The sequence below is a fragment of the Scyliorhinus canicula genome, chromosome 8 (assembly GCF_902713615.1).
Source record: "Scyliorhinus canicula chromosome 8, sScyCan1.1, whole genome shotgun sequence".
Lineage (NCBI taxonomy): Eukaryota > Metazoa > Chordata > Chondrichthyes > Carcharhiniformes > Scyliorhinidae > Scyliorhinus > Scyliorhinus canicula.
In genome coordinates, this window is record NC_052153.1 from 195903855 (window position 1) to 195924799 (window position 20945).

General features: G+C 49.2%; 1 protein-coding gene across 1 annotated transcript in view; it reads left to right on the forward strand.

Annotated features, from left to right (window-relative positions):
- The window catches only part of ghra (growth hormone receptor a), a 156361-nt gene that overhangs the window by 67166 nt on the left and 68250 nt on the right, over positions 1 to 20945 (forward strand). The window contains exon 3 of the mRNA XM_038803919.1: positions 20167 to 20284. Within this exon, the coding sequence (XP_038659847.1) occupies positions 20167 to 20284 (118 nt within the window). The remainder of the gene's footprint in view (positions 1 to 20166; positions 20285 to 20945) is intronic.

Sequence of the window (20945 nt, forward strand, 5' to 3'; positions counted from 1 at the left end):
TACTGGAGGTGCGATGGTGTGTGGGTAACTCAGCCCCACGCATCACACAAGCTTGCCACACCCACATTGATTCTGTCTACACCTCCCGCTGCCTCAGGAAGGCAGACAGCATTATCAGAGACCCCTCCCACCCAGGCATTGCCTTCTTCCAGACCCTTCCATCAGGCAGAAGGTACAGAAGTCTGAAGATTCGCACATCCAGACATAGGAACAGCTTCTTCCCCACAACTACCAGACTTCTCAACGACACCCCCTCGGACTGATCAGTTCCCTGTAAGAACACTATTCACGACGCCCTATGCTGCTGTTGCTCATGTATTTGCTTTGTTTGGCCCCTTGTTCCGCACTGTATGAAATGAAATGAAATGAAAATTGCTTATTGTCACAAGTAGACTTCAATGAAGTTACTGTGAAAAGCCCCTAGTCGCCACATTCCGGCGCCTGTTCGGGGAGGCTGTTACGGGAATCGAACCGTGCTGCTGGCCTGCTTGGTCTGCTTTCAAAGCCAGCGATTTAGCCCAGTGTGCTAAACAGCCCCTGTAACCAATCAGTTTGTCGATGTACCATTTGTCAATGTTCCCTGTTGATTATTCTTTTGTCTACTCTGTACGTACTGTGTACGTTCCCTCGGCCGCTGAAAAATACTTTTCCCTGTACTTCGGTACATGTGAGAACCAATCAAACCAAAAATCAAAAAATCAAAAACAAAAATAGGTGACGCTACCTGCGGTAGATAGACAGACAGACAGACAGACAGACAGACAGACAGACAGACAGACAGACAGAACGATGCCAGGGTCTCACGGCCCTGCCCCACCGCGGAACGAGGTGCGTTCAGCAGGAAATCCCGTTGACAGATGCGAGGCTGGAAGATCCCATCGCCGGCCACTGGCGAACCCGTCCTCAGCCGCTGACGAGCATGTCGCGGAGGGGGGAGGAAAATTCTCCCCCCGACCCCACCCTGAAAATTGTTCAAAATCATAAAGGGTTTTGATAGAGTAAGTGAGGAGAAAAAGGCTTCATCACCCAAAAAAAAAACACATTTAAGGTGATTAGCAAAAAAACATGTGACACTAGAAATCGTTGTTTTTCGCAGCGAGTTGTAGGGATCAGGAATGCACTGACTTAAAGACCGGTGGAAGCAGATTCATTGGAAAATCCCTTTCCCTCAGAGTCTCACTGAGGTAGAGTATTTCAGCCGTCCCTTCCCTCTCAATGAATTCCTTGAATTTCTTCGTAATCAAACCCTTCCTGTGGCCTCTCCGATTACATCATTAGATATTAGAGGAGGGTGGCATGGTAACACACTGTTGCTTCACAGCTCCAGGGTCCCAGGTTTGATTCCCCGCTGGGTCACTGTCTGTGCGGAGTCTGCACGTTCTCCCCGTGTCAGCGTGGGTTTCCTCCGGGTGCTCCGGTTTCCTCCCACAGTCCAAAGACGTGCAGGTCAGGTGGATTGGCCGTGATAAATTGTCCTTACTGTGTTAGGGGGAGGTGTGGGTTTGGGTGCGGTGCTCTTTCCATGGACCAGTGCAGACTCGATGGGCCGAATGGCCTCCTTCTGCACTGTAAATTCTGTGATAATGTGGGGTAGCAGCAGACCGAGACAGGAGAGCCCAACCTCTGAGGCTCAGGGTGGACATTTGAATTGGTCAACAGAGGGTTAACGTGTTGAACTCCACACTGGTGAAAACTCAGTTCTGCGGAAGGGCCAATGGACTCGAAATGTTCACTGTTTCCCTCTCCACAGATGCTGCCAGACCTGCTGAGTTCTTTCAGCATGTTCTGTTTCTGTTACTGACAGAACCAAGGGCTGGTTTAGCACAGGGCTAAATCGCTGGCTTTGAAAGCAGACCAAGCAGGCCAGCAGCACGGTTCAATTCCCGTACCAGCCTCCCCGAACAGGCGCCGGAATGTGGCGACTAGGGGCTTTTTACAGGAACTTCATTTGAAGCCTACCCGTGACAATAAGCAATTTTCATTTCATGTAAATTTAAGGCTCCTTCCAGCTACAGCTCCAGAAGTAAAAAGCACCAAATCCTTCATCCTGTGAAGTTGAATTAGAAATCTGATTTGGTGTCCTCTGTTTCTTGCACAGTTTATTGACTGAACATTTGAACTACTCTTGCTGTCCTTGATGGCCTTCGAAGTAGGCTCAGATCTTTTAAACTCTGAAGATACAGATTCTTGTCACCACATTATAGGAAGGATGTGGAAGCATTGGAAAGGGTGCAGAGGAGATTTACCAGGATGCTGCCTGGTATGGAGGGAAGATCTTATGAGGAAAGGCTGAAGGACTTGAGGCTGTTTTCGTTACAGAGAAGAAGGTTAAGAGGTGAATTAATTGAGGCATACAAGATAGATAGATAGAGAAATACAGCACAGAACAGGCCCTTCGGCCCACGATGTTGCGCCAAACTTTTGTCCTAGGTTAATCATAGAATTTTGGACAATTTGTCATGGCCAATCCACCCAACCTGCACATCTTTGGACTGATGATCAGAGGATGAGATAGGGTGGACAGTGAGAGCCTTTTTCCTCGGATGGTGATGTCTAGCACAAGGGGACATAGCTTTAAATGAAAATTAAAATCGCTTATTGTCACGAGTAGGCTTCAATGAAGTTACTGTGAAAAGCCCCTAGTTTCCACATTCCGGCGTAGGGGTAGTAGATATAGGACAGATGTCAGAGGTAGGTTCTTTACTTAGAGAGTAGTAAGGGCGTGGAATGCCCTGACTCGCCAACATTAAGGGCATTCACATGGTCATTGGATAGACATATGGACGATAAGGGAATAGTGTAGATGGGCTTTAGAGTGGTTTCACAGGTCGGCACAACATCGAGGGCCGAAGGGCCTGTACTGCGCTGTAATGTTCTATGTTCTTCCATCATTGTATTTTATTCCTGCTCATTGAATGGGGAGAAATTGGATCCGTTGAAGGAGATGGTAGTGACATTAGTCGAGGGCAGCTGGTGCAATTTAAATTTAATTAATAAATCTGGAATATAAATCTAGTCTCAGGAATGGTGACCATGAAACTATCATCGATTGTTCACTAATGTCCTTGAGGGAAGGGAATCTGCCGTCCTTACCCGGTCTGGCCTACACGTGACTCCAGACCCACAGCGATGTGGTTGACTCTTAAATGCCCTCAGGGATGGGCAGTAAAGGCTGGCACAGCCAGCAACGCCCACATCCCAGGGACGAATAAAGAAAATCTAAAAGCAGACCAAGAAATACCAGAACAAGCTAACGACAGCCAAAATAGTCTCAATGATGTAGAAGTCCTGGGGGAGGATAGAAAGTACAAGGCTGAAGTTAAAATGAAAATTAGGAAAGCAGAGTATACAAAACATATTAACGGGTAAAACCAAAGAAAATCCCAAGATGTTTTAGCAGTATGTTAAGAGCAAGAGAATTTTCTGAGGAAAAGGTGGGGCCTATCAGGGATGTGCACGGTAACTTGTGAGTTGATTCAGAAGATGTGGACAGGGTTCTCAATGAGTACTTTGGCTTCACTAAGGAGAGAGATGATTCAGACGTTCTGGTTAAAGAAGAGTGTGAAATATTAAATACAATGAGAGAGGAAATACTGGAGGGATTGGCATACTCGAAGGTGGATAAGTCGCCAGGGTCAGATTGGATTGGATTGGATTGGATTGGATTTGTTTATTGTCACGTGTACCGAGGTACAGTGAAAAGTATTTTTCTGCAAGCAGCTCAACAGATCATTCAGTACACGGGAAGAAAAGGAAATAAAAGAAGATTCAAGAAAATACAAGAAAATGCATAATAGGGCAACACAAGGTACACAATGTAACTACATAAGCACCGGCATTGGGTGAAGCATACAGGGTGTAGTGTTAATGAGGTCAGTCAATAAGAGGGTCATTTAGGAGTCTGGTGGCAGTGGGGAAGAAGCGGTTTTTGAGTCTGTTTGTGCGTGTTCTCAGACTTCTGTATCTCCTGCCCGATGGAAGAAGTTGGAAGAGTGAGTAAGCCGGGTGGGAGGGGTCTTTGATTCTGCTGCCCACTTTCCCCCGGCAGTGGGAGGTGTAGGTGGCGTCAATGGATGGGAGGCAGGTTTGTGTGATGGACTGGGCGGTGTTCACGACTCTGAAGTTCCTTGCGGTTCTGGGCCGAGCAGTTGCCATACCAGGCTGTGATGCAGCCCGATAGGATGCTTTCTATAGTGCATCTGTAAAAGTTGGTAAGGGTTAATGTGGACATGCCGAATTTCCTTAGTTTCCTGAGGAAGTATAGGCTCTGTTGTGCTTTCTTGGTGATAGCGTCGACGTGGGTGGACCAGGACAGATTTTTGGTTATGTGCACCCTTAGGAATTTGAAACTGCTAACCATCTCCACCTCGGCTCCGTTGATGCTGACAGGGGTGTGTACAGTACTTTGCTTCCTGAAGTCGATGACCAGCTCTTTAGTTTTGCTGGCATTGAGGGAGAGATTGTTGTCGTTACACCACTCCGCTAGGTTCTCTATCTCCCTCCTGTATTCGGACTCGTCGTTATTCGAGATCCGGCCCACTATGGTCGTATCATCATCAAACTTGGAGATGGAGTTGGAACCAAGTTTTCCCATGTGTGTGTTTAGTCGTGTGTGTACAGGGAGTAGACTAGGGGGCTAAGTACGCAGCCTTGCGGGGCACCGGTATTGAGGACTATTGTGGAGGAGGTGTTGGTGTTCATTCTGACTGACTGTGGTCTGTTGATCAGAAAGTCAAGGATCCAGTTGCAGAGTGGAGAGCCAAGTCCTAGGTTTTGGAGCTTTGATATGAGCTTGGCTGGGATTATGGTGTTGAAGGCGGAGCTGTAGTCAATAAATAGGAGTCTGTTGTAGGAGTCCTTGTTTTCGAGATGCTCTAGGGATGAGTGTAGGGCCAGGGAAATGGCGTCTGATGTGGACCGGTTGTGACGGTATGCGGATTGCAGTGGATCAAGGCGTTCCGGGAGTATGGAGGTGATGCGCTTCATGATCAGCCTCTCGAAGCACTTCATTACAACTGACGTCAGGGCCACTGGGCGGTAGTCATTGAGGCACGTTGCCTGGTTCTTTTTTGATACCGGTATGATGGTGGTCTTCTTGAAGCAGGGGGGGACCTCGGAGTGGAGTAGGGGCAGGGTAAAGATGTCTGTGAATACCTCTGCCAGCTGGTCTGCGCAGGCTCTGAGTGCACGAACAGGAATCCCGTCTGGGCCCATCGCCTTCCGAGGATTCGCTTTCAGGAAGGCCCATCTGACTTCGGAAGCTGTGATGGTGGGTATGGGTGAATTATGGGCTGCTGGGGCACTCGACAGCGGATTGTTGGTTACCTACTCAAACCGAGCATTAAGTTAATCGAGGAGGGGTGCGCTGCTGCCAGAGATACTGCTCGGCTTCGCTTTGTAGCCCGTTATGTTGTTTAGTCCTTGCCACAACCGCCGAGAGTCTGTCTGTGACTCTCGCTTAGTTTGATATTCTCTCTTGGCATCTCGGATGGCTTTGCGGAGGTCGTACCTGGATTTCTTTTATAGGTCAGGGTCGTCTGCCTTGAACGCCTCAGAAATATCCTTCAGTAGGGAGTCAATCTCGCGGTTGAGCCATGGTTTCCGGTTGGGGAATGTACGTACTGCTTTCTTTGGCACGCAGTCGCCCTGGGATTGTATCCCAGGTTGAGGGAAACCAAGGAGGAAATAACGGATTCTCTGAGGATCATTTTCTGATCCTCACCAGATACAGATGAGGTCTCAGAGGATTGGAGGTCTGCAAATATTGTACAATTATTTAAAAAGGGGGAGAGTGATAGCCAGGAAACAATAGGCCGGTCAGTCTGACGTGGGTGGTGGGAAAAGTTTTGGAAACAATTCTGATAAACTGTCACTTAGAGCACGGATTGATCAGAGATAGTCAGTATGCTTGAGTTAGGGGAAGACCGTAACTTACTCATTTTGAGGAAGTAGCAAGGAGGGTTGATGAGGGTGGTGCAGTGGATGTTATCTACATGATTTCAATAAGGCACCTGACAAGATTCCACATGGCAAACTGGTCAGGAAAGTGAGATCTGGTGGGAAATGGAGGCAGGTGGCAGGTTGGATCTAAAATTGACTGAGTGACAGGAAACTGTTACAACAGCCTGGTCCAGGGCGCGGTCAATTCCAGCCCCACATGCCCCAGAGTCGCAACACAATTCAATTAACCAACAATTCTTAGAAAAATACCCAATGTCTTTGGCCCTTGGCTGCCCAATAATTACAGTCACCAGGGGCGGGATTCTCCCGCATTTGGCGCGATGGCCCGACGCCGGAGCCAGGAATGACGCAAACGGGGGGGGGGGGAGCACGGTGGAGCAGTGGTTAGCACGGCTGCCTCACAGTGCCGAGGTCCCAGGTTCGATCCCGGCTCTGGGTCACTGTCCGTGTGGAGTTTGCACATTCTCCCCGTGTTTGCGTGGGTTTCGCCCCCACCACCCAAAGATGCGCAGGGTAGGTGGAGTGAACACGCTAAACTGAATTGCCCCTTACTCTAAATTTATTAAAAATGAGTAACGGCGCAAACCACTCCGGCGTCGGCCCAGCTGGAAGTTGCGTAATCTTCCGCATATCCGGGGGCGAGGCCAGCGGCGGACGGGTTGCCGCCGCACCAACCGGCGCCCAAGGGCCGCCGTCTTCCCACGCACGCGCAGAACCGCCGGCGTGTTCCTGCGCATGCGCAGGGAGTTTCTTCTCCGTGCTGGCCATGGCGGAGTCCGATAGAGGCCGGCGTGGAAGGAAGGAGTGCCCCCATGGCACAGGCCCGCCCGCAGATCGGTGGGCCCTGATCACGGGCCAGGCCACCATGGGGGCCCTCCCGACGCCGGATCCCCCAGCGCCCCCCCCCAAGAACTCCACTAAGCGGCCTCCCAGCCAGTTCCCACCGTGTGGGACCATGTCCATTTCAAGCCGGCGGGACTGACCGAAAACAGGCTGCCGCTCGGCCCATCGGGACCTGGAGAATTGCCGGAAGGGCCGCTGCCAACGGCTCCCGACCGGCGCGGCGCGATCCCCGCCCCCCCCCCCCCCCCCCCCCGCGCCCGAAAACCGCCGCCGGAGAATTCGGCAGCTGGCGGCGGGGCGGGATTCACGGCAGGGGGGGGTCGGAGAATCCTCTCCCAGGTTTGTAAATGTAGTCACAATTACTGTTTATTTGTGACAAGAAGTATAATTAAATATGCAGCAAAGACAACTTCCTAACTATCAACTAATTCCTAATCTCCCACTTTGTCTTGCCCCCCCCCCCCACCCTCTATACACACACAAGACAGGCATACACAGAGGGGTGGAAAGGGGTAAAATAATAAGCAAAAGGAAAAATAGTTGAGAGACAGAGAGAGACTGAGACATTCTCACTGTGTGTCCACGATTCAAACTCTGCTTTCCTTAGGTTACGTCAGTGGCACGGTGGCACAGTGGTTAGCACTGCTACCTCACAGCCCCAGGGACCCGGGTTCAATTCCAGCCTCGGGTGACTGTGTGGAGTTTACACTTTCTCCTTCTGTCTGTGTGCGTTTCCTCCGGGTGCCCCGGTTTCCTCCCACACCCCAAAGATGTGTAGGTTAGGTGGGTTGGCCGTAATAAATTGCCCCATGTTTGGTGGGGTTCCTGTATTGTGGGGATAGGGTGGAGGTGCGGTCTTCAGTAGGGTGCTCTTTCCAAGGGCTGGTCCAGACCCGAAGGCCGAATGGCCCCTTTTTGCACTGTAAATTCTATGATTCTGTGACCTTTGCTGTTCGTAGTATAAATAAATGATTTGGAGGAAAATGTAACTGGTCTAGTTAGTAAGTTCGGGGACGACACAAAGGTCGGTGGAATTGCGGATAGCGATGAGGACTGTCAGAGGATACAGCAGGATTTAGATCCTTTGGAGACTTGGGCGGTGAGATGGCAGATGGAGTTTAATCCGGACAAATGTGAGGTAATGCATTTTGGAAGGTCTAATACAGGTAGGGAATATACAGTGAATGACAAAACTCTGAAGAGTATTGACAGGCAGAAGGATCTGGGTGTAGGGTACACAGGTCACTGAAAGGGGCAAAATGGGTGGAGAAGGTAGTCAAGAAGGCCTACGGCATGCTTGCCTTCATTGGCCGGGGCATTGAGTATAACAATTGGCAAGTCATGTTGCAGCTGTATGGAACCTTAGTTAGGTCACACTTGGAGTACAGTGTTCAATTCTGGCCGCCACATTACCAGAAGGATGTGGAGGATTTAGAGAGGGTGCAGAAGAGATTTACCAGGATGTTTCCTGGTATGGAGGGCATTAGCTATGAGGAGCGGTTGAATAAACTCGGTTTGTTCTCACTGGAACAACGGAGGTTGAGGGGTGACCTGATAGAGGTCTACAAAATGATGAGGGGCATAGACAGAGTGGATAGTCAGAGGCTTTTCCCCAGGGTAGAGGGGTCAATTACTCAGTGGGATAGGTTTAAGATGCAAGGGGCAAGGTTTAGAGGAGATGTATGAGGTAAGTCTTTTACACAGAGGGTAGTGGATGCCTGGAACTCGCTGCCGGAGAAGGTGGTGGAAGCAGGGACGATAGTGATATTTAAGGGGCATCTGGACAAATACATGACTAGGATGGGAATAGAGGGATACGGACCCCGGAAGTGTAGAAGATTTTAGTTTAGATGGGCAGCATGGTGGGCGTAGACTTGGAGGGCCGAAGGGCCTGTTCCTGTGCTGTACTTTTCTTTATACTTTGTTCAACCCCATCTTTTGGATGCCAAAAAGTCTGGCTCTTGCTGTCAAAAGCTCGCAGCACCACGGACTATGCTGCAACTTCTTGAATTCCCCATTCTCGCTGCTGCTTGACTTAAAGACACATGTCCATTAAGCATCCATGGATCAAAATGATAACGGCAAAAATAAAGAAAGCGGAAATAAGGGAATCAACCGTAACGACTCTGACAAAACAAAGGTTAAAGGTCCATGGATGTTTTCAAGTGGTTTCCAGTGGTATTCCAGAGGGCTCAGTGTTGGGGCCCTTGCTGTTTGTTGCACAGTAGCATTGTGGATAGCACAATTGCTTCACAGCTCCAGGGTCCCAGGTTCGATTCCCGGCTTGGGTCACTGTCTGTGCGGAGTCTGCACATCCTCCCCGTGTGTGCGTGGGTTTCCTCCGGGTGCTCCGGTTTCCTCCCACAGTCCAAAGATGTGCAGGTTAGGTGGATTGGCCGTGATAAATTGGCCTCAGTGTCCAAAATCGCCCTTAGTGTTGGGTGGGGTTACTGGGTTATGGGGATAGGGTGGAGGTGTTGACCTTGGGTAGGGTGCTCTTTCCAAGAGCCGGTACAGACTCGATGGGCCGAATGGCCTCCTTCTACACTGTAAATTCTATGATGATATATTAATGATTTAGATTTAAATGTGGGAGGAAATTTGCAGATGACACAAAAAGTTTCACTGTAGCAGTGAAGAGGATAGCTGTCAACTCCAGAATAATATATCAATGGTTTGGGTAAATGGGCAGAGATGTGGCAAATGGAATTTAATGCGGAAATTGTGTGAGGTAATGCGTTCGGGGAGGGTAAACAAAGGGAATACCCTATAAACGGGAAGATATTGCGAGGAGTTGAGAAGTGGAGAGACCTCGGAGTGCGTGTCCACAGGTCCCTGAATGTGGCAGGACAGGTGGACAAGGCGGTACAGAAATGCACATGGAATTCTTTCCATTACTAGGCGAGGTTTTCAACACAAAGGCAGAGGTGCGATGTTGGAAGCGTCTAAAAGGCCGCTGAGGCCACAGCTGAGGTGTTGTGTACAGTCATTTTCATTTCATTTCACATTAATTTCAGATTGGATAGGCTAGTGTTGCCTTGCTTTGCACAGCGGAGGCGAAGGGGTGACCTGATTGAGGTGTGCACAATTATGAGGGGCCTCGACAGGGTGGACAGGAAAGACATGTTACCCCAGCTGGGGGTCAATTACCGGGGGCATAGATGAAGGTGATTGGTAGAAGGGTGAGAGGGGACCTGAGGAAAAACCTTTATACCCAGAGGGGGTCTGGGATTCACTGCCTAAATTGGTGGTTGAGGCGGAAACGCTCAACTCATTGACACGTTACCTGGATCTGCGTCTGAAGGGCTGGGACCCGCAAGGCCATGGACCAGGTGCCGGAACATGGGGTTAAAATGGGTGACTAGTTTCTTTGGTCGGAGGAGTCACGATGGGCTGAATGGCCTCTTTGTGCACCGTAACCTTTCCCCGGTTCTTCTTTCTCAACTGGGTTAAAGGTAAGGCAGAGATAGAACACACAGTGCAGAAGGAGGCCATTTGGCCCATCGAATCTGTACCGACCCACTTAAGCCCTCACTTCCACCCTATCCCCGTAACCCAACAACCCCTCCCAACCCCTTTTGGACACTCAGGGCACTTTATCACGGCCAATCCACCTAACCTGCACGTCTTTGGACTGTGGGAAACCGGAGCACCCGGAGGAAATCCCCGCAGACACGGGGAGAACGTGCAGACTCCGCACAGACAGTGACCCAGCGGGGAATTGAACCTGGGACCCTGGAGCTGTGAAGCCACAGTGCTATCCACATGTGCCCTGTCACAGCCCGGTGAATGTGCCTGTGCTGGTACATGTGCCTCCTCCACTTGCTTCCTAACCAGCAGCTCTTATTTTAATGATCAACGTGACAGCAGGACAGAAACACAGAACCATCAGCTCTCCAGACTCCACTGGGGCTGACTTGTGTAGTTACAGAGCCCTGGGCAGTGGCCAAACTTGTCTGATTATCAGAAGGACAGTAATTGCAGAACCCGAGCGCTGCTCAGAGATCCTTGATGGTCGCACGCTGGATCGACGTGACGCAACAAGGCAAATCATTTGTCTCAATCTCTCTCGTCACCTATTGATCACAGTTGGGTACAGGTCGTTCTGCAAATCTGCAGCACCAGCTGGGGAGCAGACAAATAAAGGTCATTAAGAGGCACAATTGAGAACAATTTGGAAAGAGCAGGGCTCTGGGATCCCTGGGGACAGATCCAGCCTGAACACAAGACAGGAGGGGAAAGAAAAATCAACAGCAACTGATGAGAGTGCCTTTCAGCTCGTTAAACATCTCTGTCTGCTTCACAGGAATGCTGGCAATTTTGACATTGAGCCAGAAGTGAATAGGTGAGGCCGGTAAACAGAGCAGGCAACACTGTGAATAAAGGAGCAAAGTCTGAAACACATAGGGGAACGTCACCAGGAAATCTCAGAGGCTGGTTTGTCCGGTTTTCTTTGGGATGTGGTTCACATTTGTATCTTAGTCGACAAGATCAAGGGACTGTATCTAGAGTGAGACTCAGGAAATAAAGCCTGTCTGTTCCCCCACACACATTACAGAGACTTTGAACATTCCTTTCTTTATTCCTATCACTCCTTTCAGATTTACTTCATGCACTAAAACCAGTAGAGCTTCGAGTGAAGGTATAGAGAGTTTCAGTTGCTTTGTGTTTTGGGGCTGGTGTCACTGAGGGACAGCGTGTCGATTAGAAATAGGAGGGGGTCAAGGGTCGGATCCTTGGGCCACACAAAATGTCGTTGTCGTCTGCGCCGGCGATCATTCGCTAACGATTGGCCACCTAAGAGACTCGCTGTTACTGGCCACGGGTTCTGGGGTCCTTGCCTGGCTGAAGAGGCCAATCCTAGAGCTGCATCTTTAACCACACTTGGCAGGTGTTTCTGGGGGGTGGGCTTGGTCCTTGCGCTCCAGATCGCCGGCACTCCTTTCTCAGGATCCTTTTCTGGGCCTCCCCTGGTCGTCGGGGGTTTTCGAAGAATTATGTCCCTTCGATCAGGGGGTTCCTCCAAGTAGGCTGCCTTGAAAGCTCTTCCTTTGTCCTCCACTTGAGGAGAAGGGAGAGAAGCCATTGCAAGTGGCTACCTCTGGCCAGACGAGAATGGAACCAGGTAAAAGCAGCCCCACCCAGCTGGGCAAATGTGCCTGGAGGAGGATGGTTTAGTCAATCTTGTCAAAAGTTGAGATGGGTGAAGGATAAATTACGTTGTCATTGTCACATTAAATGTGATTTGGCACTTTGATAAGACCATTGCAATATGACAACAGGAGCAGAAAGCTAATAGAACAAATTCAAATGTGAAGGTCGAGGAAAATGCGTCCACATTTTGGAAGATTTAGGGAGGAACTGGAGTTTGAAGGTGAGAGGACAGGTTGCAAGGACACAGGAGGTCAAGGGAGGTGCTTTTGAGGTGGTGAAGGGGAAAGGGACAGTACCTGAGGAGAGGGAACTGCCAATAATATCAGTTGTCATGGGTATCAGTAAGGGAACCGAGGAAATAGGAGGAGGCGTACGCCATTCACTCCATCAAGCACCTTCGATACCCTTACATGTACTGAGAGCTTACCTGACCATCTACCTCTGCACTATTTTCCCCACACTACCCAGATCTCTTGCTGTCATTAGTATCGAGAAACCTGTCGATTTATGTCTCAAACATACTCAATGATTGAGCTTCCACTGCCTACGGGGTTGGGAATTTGAAAGATTCACCACACTCTGACTGAAGAGATTTCTCCTTATCTCAGTCTTAAATGGCCGACTCCTTACTCTGAGACTGCGTCCCCTGCTTCTCGACTGACCAGCCAAGAGAAACTTCATATCCACACCTACTTTGTCTCACTCTTGTCAGGATTTTGTAAGTTTTGATGAGATTATCTCTTATTCCAAACATTCAAAACCCTTAGAGTGAAGTAATTTCTCCACATCTCAGTCCTAAATAATCGGCCCTCAATCCTGACACTGTGGGGCGGGATTCTCCGATCCTGAGGCTAAGTGTTGACTCCGTCGGAACACGGCCTCAGGATCAGCAACTCTGGCCCCTGCAGGGGGCCAGTACGGCACTGGGGCGACCCACGCTGCTCCAGCTGCTGATCCCGGCGTCAGCTGGGCGGCGCATGCGCAGCGGCTCTTCTCCGCGCCTGCCCCAACGCCAAATGGCGCAGGGCTAAAGGGCCGGGGCGGAAGAAAGGAGACCCCCCCCCAGCCCGAGAGGCCGGCCCGCCAATCGGTGAGCCCCGATCGCGGGCCAGGCCACAACGGAGTCCCCCCCTCCCCCCCAGGGTTGGACCGCCCCCCCTCTCCCCCCACAGGGCTCCCCTGGACCCTTCCAAGCCGGGGTCCCACTCACTGAGAGCAGGTGAGAACGGCATCGGCGGGATTCGGGCTTTTTGCTACGGCCGCTCGGCCCATCCCGGGCTGAGAACCGGCGGGGGGGGGGGGGGGGGGTGGGGGGGCGGCGCATAGAGTGGCCCCCGACCAGCACCGCGCCCACCACGCTGGCGCCAATGGCACCGATTCTCCACTCTGCAGAGAATTGCGTCGGGCTACGTGGCACGATTCGCGCCGGTAGCGGCGATTCTCCGGCCAGGCTCCGGGCTGAGGGAATCCCACCCTGTTGTTGCGGAAACAATCTCTGAGCCCCCACCCTATCAAACCCACTCAGAATCATGGAATCATAGAATTTACAGTGCAGAAGGAGGCCATTCAGCCCATCGAGTCTGCACCAGCCCTTGGAAAGAGCACCCCACTTAAACCCACACTTCCAACCTATCCCAGTAACCCCCACTTAACCGTTTTGGACACTAGGGGCAATTTAGCATGGCCAATCCACCTGACCTGCACGTCTTTGGACTGTGGGAGGAAACTGGAGCACCCGGAGGAAACCCACGCAGACACGGGGAGAACGTGCAGACTCCACACAGACAGTGACCCAAGGCCGGGAATCGAACCTGGGACCCTGGAGCTGTGAAGCAACAGTGCTAACCACTGTGCTACCATGCTGCCCTCAATGTGTCACAAGTAGGTTTACATTAACACAGAATGTTGTGGGTTTCCATGGGATCACCTCCCATTCTTCTAAACTCAAAGGAGTATAAACCCAATTTATTCAGCCTCTCATCAGAGGACAACCCCCTCACCCCAGGGACCAATCTAGAGAACCTTTGCTGTACCACCTCCAATGCAGGAGTAACCGCTCCTCAGTGTGGAGACCACAACTGCACACAGTATTCCAGGTGTGGCCTCACCAAAACCCTGTACAATTGTGGCGAGCCTTCTTTATTTCTGCACTCCAATCACCATGTGTCAGGGCAGCACGGTAGCACAATGGTTAGCACAGATGCTTCACAGCTCCAGGGTCCCAGGTTCGATTCCCGGCTTGGGTCACTGTCTGTGCGGAGTCTGCACGTTCTCCCCGTGTCTGCGTGGGTTTCCTCCGGGGGCTCCGGTTTCCTCCCACAGTCCCGAAAGATGTTACTGTTCGGTGAATTGGACATTCTGAATTCTCCCTCTGTGTACCCGAACAGGTGCCGGAATGTGGCGACTAGGGGCTTTTCACAGTAACTTCTTTGCAGTGTTAATGTAAGCCTACGTGTGAAACTAATAAAGATTATTATTATTACTAAAAGACCAACCCTTTTTGGCAAGCAGAATTCTGAACATATAGTGCCTCTTTAAGTGTGTGTGCGGAAGCTGCAGCTGATAATAGTTGCCGTAACGTAATGACATGTGAGCCAGCTCACTTTCTAACTTTGCAGAGATGCGGATCTCTCAACGCTGCTCAACAGTGACACCCCTGATCAGCAAGTGAACTACAGCAGGAATTGATCCGAGGCCTGTTTGAGGCCCACCAGCAACCTTGGCTGAAGATCAAACGCCATTCACAGATCATTTGTCCCATCTTAATTTATCCAACCGGATTAACCCTGCACTCCTTATTTTTCATTCTATTGGTTCCTTAAATGTTTCCACTATCCATTCCACCATTCTCTCTCTCTCTGCCCGAGGGACCGACATGAACAGGTCTAAAGCTACCCCTCATTAACTAAAACCTATGACCAGTTCAATTCCCACTGTTTAAAGTATTCACCCAGGTTAACCGCTCCTTACTTTCTTATATCCCTCTATAAAATCACTTCTTAGATGCTTCTTTTCCAGGCTGAACCTCCGAAAACTCTTCAGTCCCTCTCTAATCTGGTTAAATACACTCACCGTCTTCCGCCATTGGTGACAAAGACTTGATGAAAGATAGAATTGGTATTCCAGCTCCAGCTCTTCATACTTAACCTTTAAGAGTTAAGAGTATGAAGAGCTTTAAAGGTTAAATCTCAGGGAATCCAGGGTGAGGTAGCCAATTGGATACAAAATTGGCTCAGCGACCGAAGCCAAGGGGTGGGTGTGGGGGGTTGTTTATCAAACTGAGGCCTGTGACCAGCGGTGTGTCTCAGGGATCGGTGCTGGGTCCACTGTTATTTGTGATATATGTAATTGATTTGGATGAGAATGTAGGAGGCATGGTTAGTAAGTTTGCAGATGGCACCAAGATTGGTGGCAGAGTGGACAGTGAAGAAGGTTCTATAAGATTGCAACAGGACCTTGACCAATTGGGCCAGTGGGGCCGATGAATGGCAGATGGAGTTTAATTTGGATAAATGTCAGGTGATGCATTTTGGTCGATCAAATCAGGGCAGGACCTACTCGGTTAATGATAGGGAGTTGGGGAGAGTTACAGAACAAAGAGATCGAGGGGTACAGGATCACAGCTCCTTGAAAGTGGAGTGGCAGGTGGACAGTGTGGTGAAGAAGGCATTCAGCAGGCTGGGTTTTATTGGTCAGGATATTGAATACAGGGGTTGGGACGTCTTGTTGAAGTTGTACAAAACATTGGTAAGACCACACATGGAATAATACTGTATTCAGTTCTGGTCACTCTATTATAGGAAGGATATTGTTAAACTAGAAAGAGTGCAGAAGAGATTTACGAGGAGCGACCGGGACTTGATGGTCCGAGATATACGGAGAGGCTGGGACTTTTTTCCCTGAAGCGTAGGAGGCTTAGGGGTGATCTTATAAAGGCCTATAAAATAATGAGGGGCATAGATAAGGTAGATAGTGAACATCTTTTCCCAAAGGTAGAGGAGTCTAGAACTAGAGGGCAGAGGTGTAAGGTGGGAGGGGAGAGATACAAAGAGACCAGAGGGGAGATTTATCCACACAGAGGGTGGTGAGCATCTGGAACGAGCAGCCGGGTAGTGGTACAGACGGGTACAATTTTGTCCTTTAAAAAGCAGTTAGACAGTTACATGGGCCGGGTGGGTATAGAGGGATATGGGCCAAATGCGGGCATGTGGGACTAGCTTAGTGATAGAAACTGGGCAGCATGGACAGGCTGGGCCGAAGGGCCTGTTTCCATGCTGTAAACATCTATGACTATGACTCTTGCGATGAAACCAACCCTCATGGATTGGATTTTCCTGGAGTCTTCAAGACTTTACAAACCTTTAAAAATGGCAGGCGGGACCCGGACACGGAAGACCCACTTCCATTTCCCATATCCAACGTTTGCTGGTAGGGGAAAGGGAGAGGGGCTCAATATTGAGTTCAAACTGACCCTATTTTGGCTGTTGCAAGGACCTTAACCCACAGTATGGAAGCTATAAAGTGTTGGAATAGATGTAAATGTTCCTGGATGGCAGAGAAGATCTGTATAATTTTCATGATCTGGTTCTTTTATAAATCCCCTGCTCTTTAAACTTTAACGCTTTGTGACAGCTGCAGCCTCGGATATTTCAGGAAAACTTCGACTGGACTACTTTGATTGAAAGGCCATCTATGGCGGTTAGAAAAAATATGTAGCTTCTGGCCTTGCAATTTTAATAGCGTTCTTTGTTGACTATTCTCCAAGGGCAATCAATATGTCACAATGAATGCTTGGCTGAGTTTCAAAAGCAAAGAATTCTGAAATTATTTTTAAAAATAAGCCAAAGTTTATTTTTCATCTCTATATGGCTGCTGAGGTCTGCCCATGGTGGGCAGTGGTGAGTAGCCATGGAGGTGGCATGACAGGTATGAGGCGACATGTGTGTGCGGGGAGGGTGAGGGCAAGAGGATTTAACAACTTCTAAAGCAACTTGTACGGACTCCCAGAGAACTGAGGCAGGCCATCTAACCATCAGCACTTGCCTGTCCTCCTGTTTGTCCTGGTGGGATTTGAACCCATGACCCCAGAGCATTAGCCTGGGCCTCTGCATTACTGACCCAGTGACATTAGCTCAATTTCACTGTCTGGTTCCAGCTCGGGCGGGTTTTTATCAAAGGGGCGACTGTAGAAGCCAGGCATTTCAAATACACTTAATATAGGTAAAAAGCTGCTTAAAGCATAAATATTAATTCCCAGTTTTAAAATGAAAGAAACATACAATTTCCAAACTCAGTCATGAGTTTGCAAAACACAGAAGTCTGATAAGAACATTACATTTTTTCCAAGGACCAGGGTTGAATCCATGGCAACGAGAAATAAGAATGGACGATTGCATGATTCTCACGCCATTTGAGATTAGGGTAAATCACATCCCACGATTATACTAGCTGAAACATTTTAGACTGTAGAACATAGAACAGTACAGCACAGAACAGGCCCTTCAGCCCTCAATGTTGTGCCGAGCCATGATCACCCCACTTAAACCCACGTAACCCCGTAACCCAACAATCCCCCCATTAACCTTACACTACGGGCAATTTAGCATGGCCAATCCACCTAACCCGCACATCTTTGGACTGTGGGAGGAAACCGGAGCACCCGGAGGAAACCCACGCACACACGGGGAGGACGTGCAGACTCCACACAGACAGTGACCCAGCCGGGAATCGAACCTGGGACCCTGGAGCTGTGAAGCATTGTGCTAACCACCATGCTACCGTGAGGCCCCAACTGTGTTGCCTTGATTTTAATAAATGGACAGTTAAAACATCGAATCAAATATAATATATATATTTGATTCCAACATTCTCATTGAAACAATCTTATAAAAGACAGTTTGAATTATATTTTCGGAATTATGCCTCGCATAGTATGATGAGATAACATGAGGTCTCCATTGTGGCAATAGGTAGGTCAACATTACACCAGTTTTTGCTGGTTTTGATAAAGCACAATATCCCATGAAAAATATACAGACAAGCAACAATTGGAAGTAATGTTACATCGGGAAGATGGACGGCTTGTTTTCAAATCAAATGTGTTTGAGTCCAAGCCCAAACCAATTAGGATTATATTGGGGTGTGATCGGATCGCTTAAGCCAGATATGAAATAGTGTATCCATGGATGATTTGGCCACCATTTTAGAGAGAAAGACAGAAAGGAAAAGCAGAGAGAAAGAGAGAAAGAAAAGAGAGACAAAGAGAGAAAGACAGAGAGAGCCAGAAAGTAAAGGAAGAGAATTAGAAAAGAGTTCTGTATTCATATTTCATTTTCATACTTTGACTTCAGACTTTGACTTTTAAAGTTGTGTTCGGGCTATTGTCTCAGAAGATAATTCCTGTGATTCTTTGAAGGAAATCAAATTGTCTACAAACTACCTTTTAAATGATTTTCAAGTTGTAACCAATGAACTCCAAATAAAACAATTCTTATTTGCACCTGACAAGTTTTTAACTTGAATTTCTACTGAGTTTCAGCAATGCTCAAGAACAACCGGTAACCTTGAATTGAAGCTCTCCTTCACAATCATAAGTTCCTTCAACTCAATCTCTTAGCTCCCCCCTTCCTCAACACCCCCCCCCCCCACTTCCCCTCTCTCCCCCCCCCCGCAACCCCCCCCACACCCCCCACACCCCCCTCCCAGCCCCCCCCCCAACATCTCCCACCCCCGCAAACACCCAAACACACACGCAAAACTGAAAATCGCATGTGCGACTCTGGAACACCAAACTCCATTTCCTGATCCAATAGGTTTAGAGGCAGGAAATGCTGAGGTCGCACTGGCTGGGGGGTGGGGCGGGGAGATTAGAACGGTGCTAATCTCACTGCACCAGTAATGCAGAGGCCCAGAGTGGGGACATGGGTTCAAATCCCATCACGGCAGCTGATTGGAATTTCAATCTAGTCTCAGTAACCATGAAACTATCATCGATTGTTGCAAAAACCCATCTAGTTCTCTAATGTTCCTTCAGCAAAGGAAATCTGCCCTCCTTACCCGGTCTGGCCAACCTGTGACTCCACTAATGTGGTTGACTTAACTGCCCTCTCGCATGACCCGACAGGACACTCAGTTCAAGGGATATTCGGGATGGGTCACAATCGCTGGCCCAGCCAGCGAAGGTTTACCAGACTGATTCCGGAGATGGTGGTGTGACGTCTGAGGAGAGATTGACTAGGCTGGGATTGTTCTCGCTGGAGTTCAGGCGAATGAGGGGGTACCTCATAGAGACTTCCAAAATTCTAACCGGACTAGACAGGGTAGATGCAGGGAAGATGTTATCAATGATGGGTGTGTCAAGAACCAGGGGTCACAGTCTGAGGATTCTGGGTAAACCATTCCGGACAGAGATAAGGAGACATTTCCTCACACAGAGTGGTGAGCCTGTGGAATTCATCACCACAGGAAGTAGTCGATGCTAAAACATTGAATATATTCAAGTGGCGGCTGGATATAGCACTTGGGGAGAATGGGACCAAAGGCTATGGGGAGAAAGCAGGATTAGGCTATTGAGTTGGATAATCAGCCATGATCGTGATGAATGGCGGAGCAGGCTCGATGGGCCGAATGGCCTCCTCCTGCTCCTAACGTCCATGTTATATTTCTATGACCCCCACATCTGGTGAAAGAATAAAGACAAAGTGAGGCTGTCAACTCTGGTGCTGTAGACATACGTTGGACATGAGGAATGACTGCTGCTGAACTGCGTGATAAGGATCAGTTTAGATGAGAAAGATGTTATTGGCGTCCGGTGTCATGGGGGGTGCGAGAGATGAGAGCAGCATCACTAAAAGGCAGGCCAGCAGCACGGTTGGCTTCCCGTACCAGCCTCCCCGAACAGGCGCCGGAATGTGGCGACTAGGGGCTTTTCACAGTAACTTCATTGAAGCCTACTCGTGACAATAAGCGATTTTCATTTTCGTTCATTGTTGGAGCGTCTTGTTATCCTTGAGCAACTGCACACGATTCTCCGGCCCGGCGGGGGGGGGAGTCGGAGAATCCCGCCCAATGTGTCTTCCTGGAACTCTGTTGGAAACCATTTTGTTCACAATAATCGCTGTTGTATGGAGAAAGGCAGGAATCCTGTCGATCTCACTTCTTCTATCTCAGTGTTCTGTGAATCTTTCATCTCTTTATTCCCTCTTGAAGGACCTACAATTACAGAGTGCCGTTCGCTGGAGCAGGAAACGTTCACATGCCGATGGAGCGAGGCCAACAGCCAGAACCTGACACAACATAGCCAATTTCAATTATTCTACACCAACGGGTCAGTAAGGTTGAACAATTGTTATTGCTCAGTCTTTGCTATCTATTCAATGATGTGTCTATCTTTTACGTTGTTGAGACTCGCACACGAATGAAGAACTGGAACTCCAAAAATATCCAACAACTAGATTAGGGGCCTCACGGTAGCATGGTGGTTAGCATAAATGCTTCACAGCTCCAGGGTCCCAGGTTCGATTCCCGGCTGGGTCACTGTCTGTGTGGAGTCTGCACGTCCTCCCTGTGTGTGCGTGGGTTTCCTCCGGGTGCTCCGGTTTCCTCCCACAGTCCAAAGATGTGCGGGTTAGGTGGATTGGCCATGCTAAATTGCCCGTAGTGTAATGTTAATGGGGGGATTGTTGGGTTACGGGTATACGGGTTACGTGGGTTTAAGTAGGGTGATCATTGCTCGGCACAACATCGAGGGCCGAAGGGCCTGTTCTGTGCTGTACTGTTCTATGTTCTAGATTAGATTCGAGCAACTAGATTAGAACCCATCATTTTCTGCAGTTACCTTGACTAAATCTAACAGAGCCATTGACCTTTATGTAGCAAGTCCTCGGGAAGTAGGTTTAGGACAGAGTTTAGGAGGAACTTCTTCACCCAAAGAGTTGTGAATCTATGGAATTCCTTGCCCAGTGAAGCAGTTGAGGCTCCTTCATTAC